The sequence below is a fragment of the Delphinapterus leucas genome, chromosome 2, assembly GCF_059928025.1.
Source record: "Delphinapterus leucas isolate spDelLeu-1000000601 "Yukka" chromosome 2, BTC_Dleu_Yukka2, whole genome shotgun sequence".
Taxonomy (NCBI): domain Eukaryota; kingdom Metazoa; phylum Chordata; class Mammalia; order Artiodactyla; family Monodontidae; genus Delphinapterus; species Delphinapterus leucas.
The window spans coordinates 147,666,669-147,685,711 of NC_143130.1; the positions used below are offsets into that span (position 1 = coordinate 147,666,669).

At 36.1% G+C, this 19,043-nt stretch overlaps 1 protein-coding gene across 1 annotated transcript in view; it reads left to right on the plus strand.

Annotated features, from left to right (window-relative positions):
• RAD51B (RAD51 paralog B) overlaps nt 1-19,043 on the plus strand; it is a 720,584-nt gene that overhangs the window by 46,791 nt on the left and 654,750 nt on the right. Inside the window, 2 exon segments of the mRNA XM_089906275.1 lie at nt 6,423-6,542; nt 8,448-8,631. Coding sequence (XP_089762401.1) covers nt 6,423-6,542; nt 8,448-8,631 — 304 coding nt within the window.

The window sequence follows — 19,043 nt, forward strand, 5'->3', positions numbered from 1 at the left end:
AGTGCCTTCTGGAGTTTGTCATGGCAGGTCAGAGCATGGAGCTGGCTCTGTGATGCTTGGTCACATTTCATTTGTGCTGTTACAGTACTGTTTGATTCCTATTTGGAGTTACTGGGGAAGGTTGGTCAATCAGTTAGGGAAGCTTTCTCCTGCAAGCAACTGGATACACAAAGAACAGCGGCTTAAACAACAAGAGGTTTATATTTTTCCCCATAACAGGAAGACCTGAGTAGGTCGTTGCTGGCACTGGTTCTATTTCTCAGTGATGATAGAGACCTAGGGCTGGTACATTTTAGGCATAATATCCATTCTGTGCTTGAGTCAGTGAGAAGAGAAAGAGCCAATTATATCTTTTATCAGGAAAATATGCTTTTCAGAGTAGCCGCCTCCTCCCTTCTGCTGATTTTCTTTTCACGCTCTGGAATCCTTCTGCAGACTTCTCACTTGGTCACCCCTACATGCAAGGGAGGATGGAAAAGTGAGGGCAAAACATATTTGTAACAAGTGTGATGGGGCTGGTTAACATAACTGCTTGAGTAAAATTGGGGTTCCCATAGCAAGGAAGAAGTGGGAATGGATATTGGTAGGTAATTAATACTGTCTCCCACAACTGGGATAGTTTTTGGACTCAGATAAGAGATAAAGCAGGAAAATATAAGACCCAGAAAGGAATATGCTTTAGCTTTCTGTATGTCTCTGTATGGATAATTGTCTCCATTTTGTCCTTCAAACAAGCTCTCTGAAAAGCACAAATGAGGGCTTCCCTGGTGGCACAGTGGTTAAGAATCCGCCTGCCAATGCAGGGGACATGGGTTTGAGCCTTGGTCTGGGAAGATCCCATGGGCTGTGGAGCAACTAAGCCCGCGTGCCACAACTACTGAACCTACGTGCTGCAACCACCGAAGCCCACATTCTGAGAGCCCATGCTCCACAACAAGAGAAGCCACCACAGTGAGAAGCCCGCGCACTGCAACGAAGACCCAATGCAGCCAAAAATAAATAAATAAAATAAATGAATTTTAAAAAATCAGTTAAAAAAGAAAAACACAAATGTGAAAGTGAATTGAAGGATTAACATGAAGGAAGATTAAGGGATTAACATATAGAGAATTTAGGGTAAGTGAAAAAAGTGGAAAATAATTTCTGTCAATAAGTTGCTAGATATCTTTTTATCAAGAAGGAGGAAGAAAACAGAGGAAGAATAAATAAAAATAAGTGAAGTTTAAAATGTATTAAAAAAAAAGAAAGGATTTCCTTGCTGGTGCAGTGGTTAAGAGTCCACCTGCCAATGCAGGAGACACGGGTCCTAGTCCGGGAGGATTCCACATGCTGCGGAGCAACTAAGCCCATGCGCCACAACTACTGAGACTGAACTCTAGAGCCCGCCAGCCACAACTACTGGGCCCACGTGCCACAACTACTGAAGCCCGCACGCCTAGAGCCCGTGCTCCACAACAAGAGAAGCCATAGTATACACTGGTGCTAAACCCTCAGGTACTCAGGGACTGCCTTGGGGAGAGGGGAATGCTAAACAGGCAGAGTTCTGGATCTCCTTCTTCTGATTGATTCAGGAAAAGTCTGTTTTTATTTGTTTTACCTATTGGACTTTGCTTAGAGTCTCATATAGTCTTAGATGCTATATGCTGTACATACCTTGAGAATAGAGATAAATAGGTTAGTGACCTGTCTATGGAAATTTTGGCAGCCATGAAAATTCCAGTATACATGAATTGAATGAATACTATATTATCCCTATTGGGGATCATTAAAAAAAGATGGAACTGGAGGTTAAGAATGAAAAAGGAAGGTAATATGGATGGTAGTAGTAATAGAAATTTTTAAAATAAAACTTTGGGAGAAATAAAATGGATAAAGGAAAATAAAGCAGTCTTAGAACTGCAAGTGGAATGTGTGTGAGGAAGACGGAGGGATCTGGGGAAGCAGGAGATGGGACCCAGGACCCTGGAAGGTGGAGACTTGGGGAGGTGGGACATAGAATTGGAATTGTAAGAGGCAGAAGTAGACATTCCTGAGATGTCATGAAATCAGAAGAGCTTTGAAAACTAGGAAGAAAGATGTAGTCCAACAGGGGAGGAAGAAAATCAAGTAATCACAAAATTGTAAAATTATAACTATTATAACTAAGTATACAGAGGAGAGGTATATGTTGTGTTGGTACCATGTGGAAGCAATGGCCAAGCTTAGATCTGAAGGAAGTTTCGTACTTGGTGTTAATGTCATTTCTGAGGGTGCCAAGTACCCTACAGCCAGTGCCTTTTAATTCCTACCAAACTACCTAGAGTATCACTCGTTCTGAACCAGTGTATCAAGGAGAGGCATGAAGTGGTAGTGCCCAGCATGACTTTGGCTGATTCTGGAGGCAATACCAGTGTGGTCTTAGGACCATTTACCTACTTGCTAGTTGGTACACATCCAGATCTTTAACCCAGGGGGCAAACAACATGGGAGATAAATTCCCTTTTACTGTTTTTTGAGATGGTTTCATGAGTCTGAGTAGGTTTTTCTTAGTTCAGTTCCAGCTGTCCTATCATTTGTGAATCGAGGTGAATTAGTGGTGAGGGAGATCCTGAAGAGTTTTTATGATAGAAAATGAAAATTAGTCATAAGTACTTATTATCACTAAAACAAAACATGGGAATATTCTGGAATCTGTAAGGAACTAATAGATTCACGTTATTATACGTTGTAATACCACAGTATGAAGCAAGTACATGTTGAATTAATCAACAGGACAGTATTACATGAAGCTTTGAGAAACCATAAACTTATGTTTCAGCACATTTATGATGCTAGATTTCAACTAGAATTTTGGAAAACTTTTTTTTTTTTTTTTTTACATTAAGCATGTGTTTGGTTTCAAGTTGGCATGTGGTCACTAATGTAAAGCTTTTCTTTTATAAAAGAGCTGTGAAGTAACAGGAGGAACTTATAACAAAAACCTTGATCTGAATCCAGTCTTCTCCACTTTAGTGAATGGTAATTCCGTTTCTCCAGCTGCTCATCTGATTAGTCAAGAAATCCCTTCGATCCTCTATGGAACTGTATCTGGAGTGCAGTTACTTCTAATCACCTGATCTGTTCTCTAGGTCAAGTCATCATCTCTATCTGGACGACAGGCACTAGCTGATCTTGCTGTCACCTTTGCCCCTCCATAGCCTCTTCTACATTTGGTAGCTAGAGTGATTCTTTAAGAAAAGAAAAGAAGTTGGATCACGTCAGTCCTGATCCTAGGTTTCGCATTTTACTAAATGAAATCTAAAAAACCCCCCCAGAAAAACCCACAAATGTAAAAATCTTATGTGATCTTGGCCCCTGGCTAGCTCTCTCACCTTATTTCCTTTTATTCCACCTCTTGGTTCCTGTGTTCCAGCTACTACAAGCCTCCCTGTTACTCCTGCAACACCCCAGGCATCTTCCCACATCTGGACTTTTGCACTTGCTGTAATTCTCTTTTCCTGTGTGCTGTTTCACTGGATAGCCACATGGTTCACTTTCTCATCTCCCTTAAACCTTTGCTCAAATGTCACCGTATTAAAGAGGCTTTCCCAGACTACCCTCCATGAAATAGCTCTTACTTCTGTCTGTCACAATCTGTTCCCTTAACCTGATTCACTTTTCTTTAAAGCACATATTATCCGACATGTTAATATATATTTATTTGTTTGTCTTTCTCAGTAGCATGTAAGTTCCATGAGGGAAGGATTTTTTTGTTTTGTTTTCTTGTTATTGTTCATAGCTGTATCCTTAGCTCCTAGAATGGTGCCTCGCATATTAGGTCCTCAAATATTGAATGAATGAATCTTAAATGCATCTTTTGAAGAGTACTTTTAATAAAAAAGATGTCCACTAGATGGCACTGCTTTCAAATTTTATGTAATTAATGTCTGGGAGGAAAACATAAGATCTTTTCTTTCGGTGGCTGGAACCAAAAAAGATCTTTGTGGTGAAGATTGTCATAAGAAATTCTACAATTAATGTGAGGCATATAGAATACTACATTTGTATTTGGTTTTTGATTTATATATTTTTAGATACTTTTTCTAAAATGAAAAACATTTGGAGAAACTTACAGAAAATGGCAGCATATTCGTGTGTAAATATCCATTTGATACAGGTATTCAGCATGATAACTGTGGATAAGGTTAGTTCAGGTCCACACATTGACCACCCTCCTTCTGAGGTGCCTTTAATGGAATGAGAGAGCAGAAATAGTTTCCAGAGCCTTTGACTATCAAGCTGCTTGCTGGTTGAAATCCAGCCTAGTGTTAGATTCAGAAAATTATTATTGTCTGTCAGCTGTTCAGTTGTTGTTGCCAATGACTTAGGTACTCTCAGTCTGGTTCCTAATCGACTGGGTATCCAAATTTTGAAAAACTTCCATGTTTCTGGCAGGTGTCACCATCCCTATCCTATTAAAAATCAGCAGGTTCCAAGTGTCAGAGCTTTTTATCTGACTTCTCTGACTAGCACTAAACTCAGCAAATAGTTGCCCTAATCAAGAAATTTACACATTTTCCCCAGACTCTCAAAATTTGCCCGTTCTGCTTTGCCAGTGTCGTCTCATTTCTTCTTGCTTTCATCACTTACCTCATTTCCTCCTTTTTTTCTAGTCCCTGTGCCTCCCTCTCTCAAGTACTTTTCCTGAATGGTCATTTGATCCATTCTGTACTCAACTTTTTACACAACTTTCGGTACTATTCCTTACTCCTAAAGTAATTTTTCCTCTTCTTTTTCAAACCAATGATGCCTTTTCTTTTCACATTGTTCAAAATATACTTTTTTGTTTGTTTGTTTGTTTGCGGTACACGGGCCTCTCACTGTTGTGGCCTCTCCCGTTGCGGGGCACAGGCTCCGGACGCGCAGGCTCGGCGGCCATGGCTCACTGACCCAGCAGCTCCGCGGCATGTGGGATCTTCCTGGACCGGGGCACGAACCCGTGTCCCCTGCATCGGGAGGCGGACTCTCAAACACTGCGCCACCAGGGAAGCCCCCAAAATATACTTTTTAAGGAATGTTATTAACTAGTTTTATTTTTTTTCTTTCCTGTTTTAGAGTTTCTCTTTCATTTCTGAGTATGGCATATGTGAGGAACTTATTTTATCTCTTTAACATTCTCAGCTTCTTCTTGGAGCTCATTAACTATTTAGAAATGAAAACACTATTCTTTTATACTTTTGTGTTGTTAAATGGAACGTAAAATATAGGATGGTTTTAGTGTATATAGTCCTTCCTCCCAGTCACCCTTGGATGGTTAAGTATGGGTCTGATAAGGTATCATTTTAAATAGGAGACAATTACACTCAAAGATTTACATTTTGTATTTTTAGCCTGAAATATTTGAAATTTCTAATAACGATTATAGTTGCATCTGTTTCAACTTGTCACTCTCTAATACTCAGCCTACCCCATGCATTAGATCTAGCTTTGAGGTCGGAATTCAGTGTTCAGAAAATAATTTTTTGTTTACTAAGGAAATATTGGACACATCCATTTGTTTAGAAAATAGTTTCCTGTTTACCAAAGAACTATTGGATAGCACTTATTTTGTATGTATTTAAGTTTTAATTGAGAAAACATTTTTCTGGTCTGAGACATGGAGATTTACTGATATCTGATTATTAGAATGATAATATTCTATATTCAAATATATTTCATTTGTGAAAATGAAAGCGTTTTTCTTATTTACTAAACATATGGTGCTAGTCAAATTTTCATTTATAAAAAAACATGTTTTTATGTTAAACCTCAGAGATATTGCTTGCTCAGCATTAGATGAGATTAAGAGCCCTTGCTAGGCTTGTGCTATGACCAGTAATCTCTTTTAGTGCTTACAAACAAGGGCTTACATTCCATAATTGTGTATGAAGCCATTTTGCTTATACCTGCTCTTTTTTTTTTTTAATACCCGCTCTATTGATAAGGCTTTTTTTCCAGTGTTACTTATGGCTTATGAGTTTCCTAAGTAAAATTTATGTGGCCTTAAATATTGACTATTTTTATTTATTTATTTATTTTAATTTTTTGGTACAATTTTTAAAGGTTAACTTTCCATTCAGTTATTACAAAATATTGGCTACATTCCCCATGTTGTACAATATACCCTCGAGCCTATCTTAAACCCAGTAGTTTGAACCTCCCACACCCCCAACCCTATATTGCCCCTCCCCTCCCCTCCCCACTGGTAACCACTAGTTTGTTCTCTGTATCTATGAGTCTGCCTCTTTTTTGTTATATTCACTAGTTTGTTGTATTTTTTTAGATTCCACATATAGGTGATATCATACAGTACTCATCTTTCTCTATCTGACTCATTTCACTTAGCATAATGCCCTCCATTCATGTTGCTGCAAATGGCAAAAAAATATTGACTGTTTTTGCTTGTGCTATTTTTTCCTCCACAGACTGGTTGAGATAGCAGAATCTCGTTTCCCCAGATATTTTAACACTGAAGAAAAATTACTTTTGACAAGCAGTAAAGTTCATCTTTATCGGGAACTCAGCTGTGATGAAGTTCTACAAAGGTATGCTGTCTTAGATTTTGGTATTTTAGTAATACTTTGAAGATTTATTTTTTGTTTTTCATGTTTTCAGCTTCTGAGTAAAAAAAAGTCCCTACAAATTAGGATTATGAGAAATAATTATTTCAGTGTTCTTCATTTACTACTATTGGTTGACGTATTTCTTTAAAAATGAAAAATATTTTAAATGAATAAAATGTTTTAGATTTAACTAATTAAGTGGTATATTATCTACTGTTCCATTAACAAATTACCCCAAAGTTTAGCAGCTTAAAGCAGTAAACATCTGTTATCTCACATAATTTTTGAGGGTTAGGTATCTGGGAATGGCTTAGCTGAGTATTTCAGGCTCAGGGTTGCTCAAGAGCTTGCAGTTAAGCTGTTGGCCAGGGTTGTAGTCATCTCAAGGGTCACCTGAGGCTGGAGAATCTTAGAGAATTCCAGGATCATTCATGTAGTTGCTGGAAGGCCTCCCTTCCTTCCTGGAGAGGCCTTTAGTTCTCATTGTGTGGGTCTCTCCATAGGGCTGCTTACAACATGTTGTTGACTGAAAAAAAAAAAAGCACACAACCTAAAAGTTGAGAATTATGTTTTATTCAGCAGACATACTGAGGACTTAAGCCTAGGAGGCAGCCTCTCAGATAGCTCTGAGGGACTGCTCCAAAGAGGTAAGGGAGAAGCCAGGATATAGGAGTTTTTGCAACAAAAACAAGGTGAAACATCAAAAAATTACTGTAAATTAAAGAAAAAACAAACATCTTGAGTTAATGAATTTAGCACTTTTGTATGTATGGGAAGATGCAAGAGTCTGGGCTATTGAAATCATTCCTTTGATATGCATCTTAACTGTCTAGGGCCAGTATCTTGCTTTTCTCTATTCTGAATTCCCTCAAGGTGCACAGTCAGGGCAGCTGCAGTGGCTGATGGCTTGATGGCCTCAACATCCTTTGTTTACTGATGTGGCAGGTGACATTTTTGGTCCACAATGGTATCTTGCCTCTGCCAGAGCCAGTGCTCTGAGAGAGAGTGGGCAAGTAAGAAGGAGCCCAAGATGGATGCTGTAGTCCTTCACAACCTACTCTCAGAAATGGTGTACTGTCATTTTGTCATATGCTATTGGTCCACAGGACAACCCTGGTACAATGTGGGAGGGGACTCCACAAGGATGTGAATACCAGGAGGTGGGAGTAAATAGGGACCATTTTGGATCCAGGCTACGGCAAGCAGTTTTGCTCTAAACTGGAGCTTTAGCAGTATCATAAGAAAACAAAGGGGGCTTCCCTGGTGGTGCAGTGGTTGAGAATCTGCCTGCCAATGCAGGGGACATGGGTTCGAGCCCTGGTCTGGGGAGATCCCACATGCCGCAGAGCAACTGGGCCCGTGAGCCACAACTACTGAGCCTGCGTGTCTGGAGCCTGTGCTCCGCAACAAGAGAGGCCGCGACAGTGAGAGGCCCACGCACCTCAATGAAGAGTGGCCCCCGCTTGCCGTGACTAGAGAAAGCCCTCGCACAGAAACGAAGACCCAACACAGCCAAAATAAATAAATTAATTAATTTAAAAAAAAAGTGGATAAGCAGTAAAATCTACATTTGAGCTGATACAAATTGTCAGAAGAGAAATAAATATCGACACGTTTCACATTTGAGGTAGATTAGATAAATGTTTGATTAAAAAGAAAAGGAAACCAAGGAGTGAAGCTAAATGAAAACATTTTGGCCTATTTCCCAAAGTGTGCAATATATATAGAAGAGCTGAAAATAATGTATGTTTACTGAATATCTGCAATAATTACTGCAACTTAGGGAAGAATAATTTGTTGTTTTAAAGGTAGTTAACCTTTCCATGCCCTATTTTTAAAAATTATACCTTAAATTTATCCACTATTTTATAAATTCTGCTTTTACAGGATTGAATCCTTGGAAGAAGAAATTATTTCAAAAGGAGTTAAACTTGTGATTATCGACTCTGTTGCTTCTGTGGTAAGAAAGGAGTTTGATACACAACTTCAGGGCAACATGAGAGAAAGGAACAAGTTCTTGGCAAGAGAAGCAGCCTCTTTGAAGTATTTGGCTGAGGAATTTTCAATCCCAGTAAGTTTTTATTTTTCTCTTTTTTTCCTCTTTCTTTCTTTTTTTCCTTTCTTTTATATTTTCACTTATAACATCAAATAATATAATTTAAAGGAAATTAAAACATGACTTTTTAATGGTAGCACAGTCTAATTGCTATAGCAAATACCACCATCTTCTAAAATGTGTTCATCTCTTGAGATTATTTCGTCCTTTTCACAATTTGAGCCTAAGAAGATTTAAATATTGTTTTCCAAAGTTCCTTTAGTCAGTACTTTTCTTCTCTCTCATTGTTTAGTCTTTGTGCATGTTTTTATATTGCTTTTATCACACTGAGATAAGTAATAAGTATTAAAACTCCATGAAATTGCCTGTGTCTGTTTCTATACAGCTTTTTTTTTTATGGCAGAAGTTGTCAGTTTTATAAGTATTTAAGGTTTAGACATTGTTATTGTGTTCAGTGCTGTTTTGTACACCATAGGATTTGGTTTGCTTCAAAAGCCAGAGGTTGATTTTTTAGGGTGTTTGGAGTGATAGTAATGAAAGCGTAAGTAAGGAAAACTTGAAAAATTACTCTTGGCATGACTTTCAGTAGTGGGAATTGTGATCAGGAAATCTGAAGATGAGGTGTATTTCAAGGGTTTGTGCTGGGTAAGCTATGAGTACTAAGTTATATTCCCGTTAGGAATGTGTGGGAGAGTGCAGTTTGCTCTGAAGTCTCACCAACATTTAGCATTGTCAGGATTTTCAATTTTAGCCATGCATGATCTCAACAGAAGATAGGAAAATTCCTTAAACTGAGATAAAATTTAGTGATGATTTTATAATTTTTAGATTTGTTTGGAAAATTAAAACCTTGGATCTTTGTAACATAGAGAATATGTACTGTTAGTGGAAACTACCACATAGCCTTTGAGATTGATAAACCTAAGCAAGAATCGAGGGGGAAAATGTGGCATTCAAAAAGTTCTACATGTTTTAATGGCTTTTAAATTCATATTTTGGATTATATGGTATAATTCCTGGTGAATCGAGTGCTGTAAAGCTTATCTTGGATGATGCTTATCTTTTAAATTTTATTGTAGTTGCTTAAAAGGACAAATTCAAATCCATATTTTCCGTGGTCAAGGAGAATAAGGAAATTTAAAAATATTTTATAGTTACTTGATTGAATGGAAAAGTTAAGTATATATGTTTATTTTATTCATATTGTTGTCTGACTTAATATTGTGTAAAATATGAAAATTCACTTTTAAAAAATTATATTGTTTGTTTTTATTTATTTAAAGTATTTATTTATTTGGTTGCGCTGGGTCTTAGTTGTGGCAGGCAGGCTCCTTAGTTGTGGCATGCGAACTCTTAGTTGCGGCACGCATGTGGGATCTAGCCCTGACCTGAGCCTCCTGCATTGGGAGCGTGGAGTCTTATCCACTGGGCCACCAGGGAAGTCCCTGTTTGCTTTTAAATTGTAATTGTAGGCTAATGTATTTCAGTTTTTTCTGAGGTGATTATTTATTTTCCTGAGTGAGAAAGGGGCTCTGCTTTTCTTTGTTTTTAATAGAGCCCTCTGAAAGAATAGGTACTTAGTATCCTCATATCCTTCTGTCTTTGCCTTTGTTTTTCTGTTCAGAGGTAAATGCAGAATATAACATGTACTTATGTAACACAGTATGGTATTGGTTTTTCTGACAAATCAGTATTGGTTTTAGAAGGCTTTTGAAAAATACTTCCTTTAGGAAATCTCAGAATTTTCCTAGCCTAATTACCTCACTTAAATGGAAAATCATAAACTTTTAAGCTTTTATGCTATACTTTGAATAGGTGGCTTCATATGGAAGAAAATGCCTTAAAAGATGTGTTGTTTTCTGGTTCATTATACCTTTCAAATTAGCAAACCTTATGCTTCCCGGTACTTAAACGTGCCAACAAACATTCCTGCCCCAAGAAGTGTTTGCTGTTCCTCAGCCTGGAATATCCCTCCTCTATATCCATTATCCATATTGTCTCCTGTTATTAGTGAGGGCTTCCCTGACCATGTAAGTATTAACCACACTCCCTGCCTCTCCATGTCTCTTATTATGCTTTATGTTCCTCCATCATAGTTTTCACCCTCTAGCATTATATATTTATGTTTATTGTTTGTGTGACCTCACCACCCCATAGTACGGTTAAAGGGATTCTGTCTACTTTGTTCATGGCTTTATTCTCAGTACCAGGAATAGTGCCTAACACATAGTAGGCACTCAGTAAATGTTTTTGAATGTATGAATTTAGATACTGCTTTTCTTCTTAGACTTGATTTAATCTTATGTATGTTCATACTGAACTTAAATTTTATCATTTGCTTTTATCTTTACTTTGATCCTATCTTTAATATTGTTTACTATTTATAATAGTAATAAAATATAACTTTAGATGGCAGAATCTTATCATATGGGAGCTGAACTCAGTTCACACTGGTGTCTTACAGGAAGAAAAAGAATTCTTAAGATTCTTAAACTTGGAAAAGGCTTTAGAGATCTAGATAGTGTCACAGAACCAGGAATTAGAAGAGATTTATCTCAGTTTAGTAAAACTGTGGTAAGTGAATGTCTGATGGACTCTGAAGATTGCGTAGAAAGCCAAGCATTCCAGCCTGTTCTTTGGCTGTGGATCTGAGATGGTGGATAGGGCCAGGATGCCTGGCATTTTGATACACTCTAGATATCTTCATTCAAATGAGAGTAAAGAGTAAAACCAACTTGGCTGTGGGTTGAGTACTTCATTGAATTTAAATATTTCTCTACAGTGAACTTTCAGTGCTTTTAAAATGTGGGGAAAAAGCTCAAAATATAATTTGTATTTAATTTCGATTGTCACATTGTGTATATATTTGTATATGGTATGTACAGTTGTCCCTCAGTATCTGCAGAGGCTTGCTTCTAGGACCCCTGCAGATACCAAAATCTGCAGATGTTCAAGTCCCTTATATAAAATGGTTGTCCTCCTTATCCGTGGGTTTTGTGTCCAGGGTTTTGCATCAGAAATTCTCCAAGTAAACACAGCATTGTAAAGCAACTATACTCCAATAAAAATTAATAAAAAATAAAAAACTAAAATGTATCATAGGTTAGAAAAAAAAATTCTCCAAGTGAGAATTTTTGACCCATGGTTGGTTGAATCTGCAGATATGGAAGATGATTATATGTGTGTTTGTATGCAAGCATGCCTGCGTGTGTGGAGATTTCAACATCCTTTCTCAGTAATTGATAGAATTAATGGGCAGAAAGTCAGAAGACTTGGATAACATAAACAGTCAACTTGATCTAATCGGTGTTTACAAAACATTCCATTCAAATGCCTGCAGAATACATATTCCTTTCTGGTACACATGAGATATTCACCAATATAGACCATATTTGGGGACATACAATAAATCTCAACATATTTAAAAGATTGAAATCATACAAAGTGTGTTTTTTGACCCCAAGAGAACTAAACTAGAAATTGATAACAGAAACATGTCTGGAAAATCCACAGACATTTGGAAATTAAACAAAAATACTTCTAAATAACCCATGAGTCAGAGAATAAATCACAAGAGAACTTAGAAAATATTTTGAAGTAAATAAAAATACAACATATCAAAATTTGTGGATTGCAGCTAAATCAGTGCTTAGAGGGAAGTTTATTTAATTAAATGTTTATACTGGAAAAGAAGAAAGTTTTCAAATCAGTGATCTATCTTGTAAAAAATACAAGAAGAAGAACAAATTAAACCCAAAATAAGCAGAAGGAAGGAAAAAATAAAGATAAAAGCATGAATCCATGAAATTAAAAATAGGAAATAATAGAGAAAAGAATCAATGAAATAGAAAGCTAGTTCTTTGAAAAGATTAATAAAATTGATAAAACTGTCACCAGACTGACCAAGAGAAAAACAAATTAGCAGTATCAAGAATGAAAGAGGGGATATCACTGAAGGTCCTACAAATACTAAATGAATAATAAGGGAATGTTATGAGCAACTTCATTTCAGTAAGTTTGATAACTTAGATGAAATGGACAGATTCTTTGAAATACACAAACTATCAAAGCTTACTGAGGAAGAAAGAGATAACCTGGATAGTCCTATATCTGTTAAAGGAGTTGAATTTGTAATTAAAAATCTCACAAAGAAAATGCTAGGTCCAAAGTCTTTACTGGTAAAATCTATCAAACATTTAAGGGAGAAATAGTATCAATTCTATACAAACCTTCCAGAAAATTTATAAGAAAACTACAGAGTGATGTTCCTCATGAACATAAATACACAAATCCTTAAAATATATTAACAAATTAAATTCAGCAAAAAATAAAAAGGATAACTACATCATGACCAAGTACAGCTTATTTCAGGAATGCTTCATTGATTTTGAATGCAACATTAAAATATAAAATTTACTACAGCAACACATTAAAAAAAAGGATCATCTCAGTAGATGTAGGAAGGAAAAACAGTTGACAAAACTCATTAGCTATTCATGATGAAAACTCTGAGCAAACCAGTAGTAGAAGGGAACTTTCTCAACCTGATAAAGGGCATCTACTAAAAAACTACAGCTAACATCATACTTAATGGTGATATATTGAATTCTTTCTTCCTAAGATTGGGAATAAGGCAAAGATGGCCCATTCTTGCCATTTCTAATCAACAGTGTATTGTAGACTCTAGCCAGTGTGATATGGCAAGAAAAAGAATTTAAGTATACCTGTATTTAAATTAGAAAAGAAGAAATAAGACTATCTTTATTCATAGACAATATGATATGTTTGGTAGAAAATTCCAAAAATTTTACCCAGAAAGCTACTAGATTTAACAAGTGATTTTAGCAAGATTACAGGATACGAGAATTGATATATAGAAATTAATTGTTTCTCTATATGCTAGTGGTGAACAATTAGAAACTGAAATTGAAAACCTGTACCATTAATAAGAATACCAAAACCATGAAATCTTGGTGATAAATGAAACAAAATATATGTCAGATTTTTATACTGAAAACTATAAAGCATTGATGAGAGAACTCAAAGTAGACCTAAATAAATGAAAACATACCATGCTCATGGACTGCAGACTCACCAATGTCAAGATGTTAATCCTCTCCAAATTGCTCTATGTATTCAATACACAATCCCAATCGAAATCCCAGTAGGCTTTTGGGTAGAAATCAACAATCTGACTGTGAAATTTATGTAGAAAAGCAAAAGATAGAGAACAGTTAGAACAATTTATAAAAAGGAAAGTATAGTTAGAAGACTCACACTCCCTGATTTTAAGACCTACTAGAAAGCCACAGTAATTAAGACAGTGTTGTATTGGTGATAGGATTGACACCAGATCAATGGAACAGAATAGAGAGTGCAGAAATAAATCCATAGATTTACAGTTAATTTTGAACAAAGATGCTAAGGTAATTCAGTGGAAAAGAGATAGTTTGTCAACAGATTGTGCTAGAACCATTGGATATCCATATGTAAAAAACAAACAAATCTTGACTTGTACTATTATAGAAACCCAACTCAAAATGGTTGACACACTGTAACATAAAACCTAAAACTATAAAACTTCTGGAAAAAAAACATGGGAGAAAATATTTGTGGCCTTGGGCCAGGCAAAGATTTCTTAAATGACATTAAAAATATGCACCAGGGGGCTTTCCTGGTGGCACAATGGTTGAGAGTCCGCCTGCCAATGCAGGGGACACGGGTTCGTGCCCCGGTCCAGGAAGATCCCACATGCCACGGAGCAGCTGGACCCGTGAGCCATGGCCGCTGAGCCTGCGCGTCCGGAGCCTGTGCTCTGCAACGGGAGAAGCCACAACAGTGAGAGGCCCGCATACGGCAAAAAAAAAAAAAAAAAAAAAAAAAAATGCACCAGGGACTTCCCTGGTGGTGCAGTGGTTAAGAATCCACCTGCTGATGTAGGGGACACGGGTTTGAGCCCTGGTCTGGGAAGATCCCACATGCTGCGGAGCAACTAAGCCCGTGCACCACAACTACTGAGCCTGCGCTCCAGAGCCTGTGAACCATAACTACTGAGCCCACGTGCCACAACTACTGAATCCCACGCGCCTAGAGCCCGTGCTCTGTAACAAGAGAAGCCACCACAATGAGAAGTCTGTGCGCCGCAATGAAGAGTAGCCCCTGCTTGCCACAACTAGAGAAAGCCCACACACAGCAATGAAGGCCCAATGCAGCCAAAAATAAATAAATTTATTTTAAAAAAAACATAAAAAATTAACATTTCTATTCTTTGAAGATACTTAAGAAGATGAAAAAACAAGCCACAGACTGGGAGATAATATTTGTGCAACTCATATGTTAAAGGACTGGTAACTAGAAATATAAAGGGCTATGAAAACTCAGTAACAATCTAATTTTTTAAATGGGCAAAAAAATGGGCAAAAGATTTGGATAAACACTTCAGCAAAGAAGATATACAGGTGGCAAATAATTGCTCAAAATTATTAGTCATTAGGGAAATGCAAAGTAAAATCACAATGAAATACTACTATACACATATTAGAATGGTTCAAAAAACAAAAGCAAAAACCCTGACAATACCAAATGCTGACAAGGATATATGGATATGGAGCAGCTCGAATTCTCCTACATGCTGACGGAAATGCTAAACGGTATTGCCACCTTGGAAAACATTTTGACAGTTTCTTGTAAAATTAAACATCTACTTTAACTATATGACCAAGCAGTCTTTCTCCTAGGTGTTTTTTTTACCCTAATAAATGATATATATCATACAAAAATCTTAAAATGTTTTTAGTAGTATAATTCATAATCACCAAACACCAGAAACAACCCAAACAGATCTGGGTTAGAATTCAGACTCCTCCATTTACTACCTGTATAACTATAACTTAATTACTTTTCTGTTTTTCAGTTTCCTAATGTGTAAAGTGAGAGTAATAATGCCCAACTTTATTTTTATTTATTTTTAAAATTTATTTATTTATTTATTTAATTTTTGGCTGTGTTGGGTCTACGTTGCTGCACATGGGCTTTCTCTAGTTGCGACAAACGGGGGCTACTCTTTGTTGCAGTGCGTGGTCTTCTCACTGTGGTGGCTTCTCGTTGCGGAGCACGGGCTCTAAGCACGTGGGCTTCAGTAGTTGTGGCGCTTGAGCTCAGTAGTTGTGGCACACAGGCTTAGTTGCTCCGCAGCATGTGGGACCTTCCTGGACCAGGGATCAAACCCGTGTCCCCTGTTTTGGCAGGCGGATTCTTAACCACTGTGCTAATAGGGAAGTCCAGTAATACCCAACTTTAAAACAGTGGGATAGTGCCCATTTTTCAGTAGATCCTTGGAAAAGAGGATAGTACTTTAAAAAAAAAGTATTTCCCTTATAGTAGTAATTGGTTGTTCTTTTAAATTAAATATACTTAGCACAGAGCCTCATATACAGCTTAACAAAAAAAGCTGTAAGGAACCCTTATATCTGATATTTAACGCCTTCCTTTTATACATCAGAGAATCTTATTGTCTTATTTCCTTCTAGAAACAATAATACTTTGTTTCCCACTTGTTTGCCCCAGGACTTTCAGATGCCAGTGAGCCCATATTCATTTTGCCCTGTTAGCTCACTGTGCCAAAGGTCAGTAAACTTCTGTGAAGAGCCAGATAGTAATATTTTAGGCTTTGTGGGCCCTAATGTCTCTGTGGTAACTACTCAACTCAGCCATGGTAGCATAAAAGTAGCCATAAACAATTTGTAAACTAATGGGTGTGGTTATAGTTCAATAAAATCTTGTTTACAAAACCAGATGGAGGGCCATAGGCCACAATTTGCCATCCCCTGATCTGGACCCTTCTCTTTTCTCCCTAGCCTTGGACCCAGGGCTGGCGCTACCATTAGATTAAGGAATTTGGAGGAAGGGAACGAGAGCAGTCTGCTCATAAAGCAGTGTTTTCTCAAACTAATTTAAGACACTGGCCCCTTTTAAATGCAAGTGATATGCTCTGAACCCCCATTTCTGACTTCAGATTTATTATAATATCACAGACATATATAGAATTATAAAACTAGCTAATAACTCTTCATATTAAATCATACTTATGAAACCATAAAAGTGGGTTGTATTGAATAAACAATACTATTCAAAGTAATTATTCTAATGTTACAGATGATCATTTGCTAAATTAAATTATTACTTGCAATATAAATAACATAGCATAGCTTCTTTTGAATTATATGTGTGCATGTGTGTGTGTGTGTGTGTGTGTGTGTGTATTTACTGTAGTTCATGTGATGACTCAACTTTGAACTACTACAAAACCTTCTTCTGTTTGGGAAGGGTAACGTCATTTGGCCCTTACCTGGGCATGAATGCATTTACATTTGAATTCTGCTGTTACTTTTTTCTTATTCATCTCTGACAATTAAAGTTGTACCACTTGGCATCACTTGATTGAAAATACACATTAATATCTGTTGGCAGTTTTTAATTATAAAATGCCTATACTAATATTTTGAGGCTATCATTGAAATGGAAATATAAAATTTAAAAATTCTCAGAGACAATTTACAAAACTTAGAATATGTTCACAGACTACAGTTTGAGAAACACAGTTGTACTAGTCTTGTAGAAGTTTTTTCCTGAATTTTGTGGGGGAAGTTTAAGGGACACTCTGCTATTGAGATGTAGGATGAAAAACCTTTGTCTTTTTTTTTTTTAAATTGAAGTATAGCTAATTGACAATGTTTTGTTTGTTTCAAGTGTACAGCAAAGTGATTCAGTTATACATATACATATATGTATATATTCTTTTTCAGATTCTTTTCCATTATAGAAGACCTTTGTCTTTTTAAAGTGTGTCCATGCTAGTATTAGAAAAAACAGTAGACTCTAAAACTATTTATAATTAATGAAAATAACATAAGAGAAGAATTTAAATATTACCTGTATAAAATGAATTGTGGTTATGGTTATTTATGTTGCTTGTTATCATTGATTTCTAAATATCATACAAAACAGTTATTATACATATTGTTAATTATGTATTAGGTTAAAATAATGAGATTTTCTTGCCAAAAAAGACCTTAAAGATCATTTAGATTAGCCTCTTCATTTTATAGATGACAATGAGGCCGAGAGGTGACCTTACTTGTTCTCCTATTTTTAGCACAGGAGAGGGCAGATGAATGGATAGAATGTAAGATCTTTTGGGTGCCAGTTCTGAGATTTTTTCCTATAGTAGGATTCTCTTTTTTTCTGAGATCTACAGAATGATGGTGGTGCTTCTTTGAAAATGCTTCCAGTGTATCTTGAACAGGCCCGTACAAATACCAACAAAATACACAAAATGCCAAGATCTAAGTTTTTACTGTTTCAGAGAATTTTCAACAAGGTAACTTCAGTTGTTGGTATATGAGTAGCACTGAAGTTTCCTGTCTCTTTCCCCTCTATCTTCTTTTACCTTCATTTCTTGATATTGTGCAGATGTTTTCCGCTGTAAGGGAACTAGTACCAGTTACCAATATTTAGAAAACTGGTATATCAAGAAAAATTTGAATATACTATTTAAACATTCTAAGAAGGAAAAGTCTTATTTTCAATGAAAGTTGTTAAAATCCAAATTATTTTACTGAGGTGTGGTTTTGACAGGGTTTTCTCTTGTTGCCATCTATGTTCTTGATTTTCTCTTGTTTCTATCTGTGTTCTTGATTGTATGTTTTTTGAGAAAATGCATTGCTCTAATTTATTGCATAATGTGATTTCTTTTGAAATATTAATGCTCATAAAATATTTAAAGCTGTTTAGAAAAATTAATTAAAATATATTATATTTTAAGGACATAAGGGTTTAAAATCTTTGGCAAGTGGAAACTTTGTTTTTGTTTTGAGTGAGGCAAATATTACAAGGTTAAACTTTTTATTATTATTTGACAAAAGCATAAAAATATTTTTTTTCTCAGTTTAATGGTAAATTTCATATGGGCCAGAATTTCTTTTCTTTTACTTTTAGCTATCCCATCATGCAAAGTGGGTTTAACTTATAGGATTATGACTTATCTTAGATACTAATAAATATTGAAAATTTAAAAAAATAGGAAGATAGGCCAATGCGTTTAAAATAATTAAAGTTTTGTTAATTACAAAATTGGAATAGAATGTTTATGACTTGTGAGATCGAAGAAAAAGGTATGTATGAACCCAATTTTGACATTTATTCTCATCATAAATGTAAAAATTCAGGATTTGCATTTCTGTGAAAGCCTAATGAAGTTTCTCTAATTGTGAAATAGAAACCCTACACTCTAGATATATGTAACTAAGCCATCAAAACTCTAGAGTTACATTTTATTGTTATGTAATGTTACTGTATGATTTTTCAGAAATCATATAATTTTTGGTTTACTTTGATTACTTTCATATTAATTACTGAAAGCAAACACT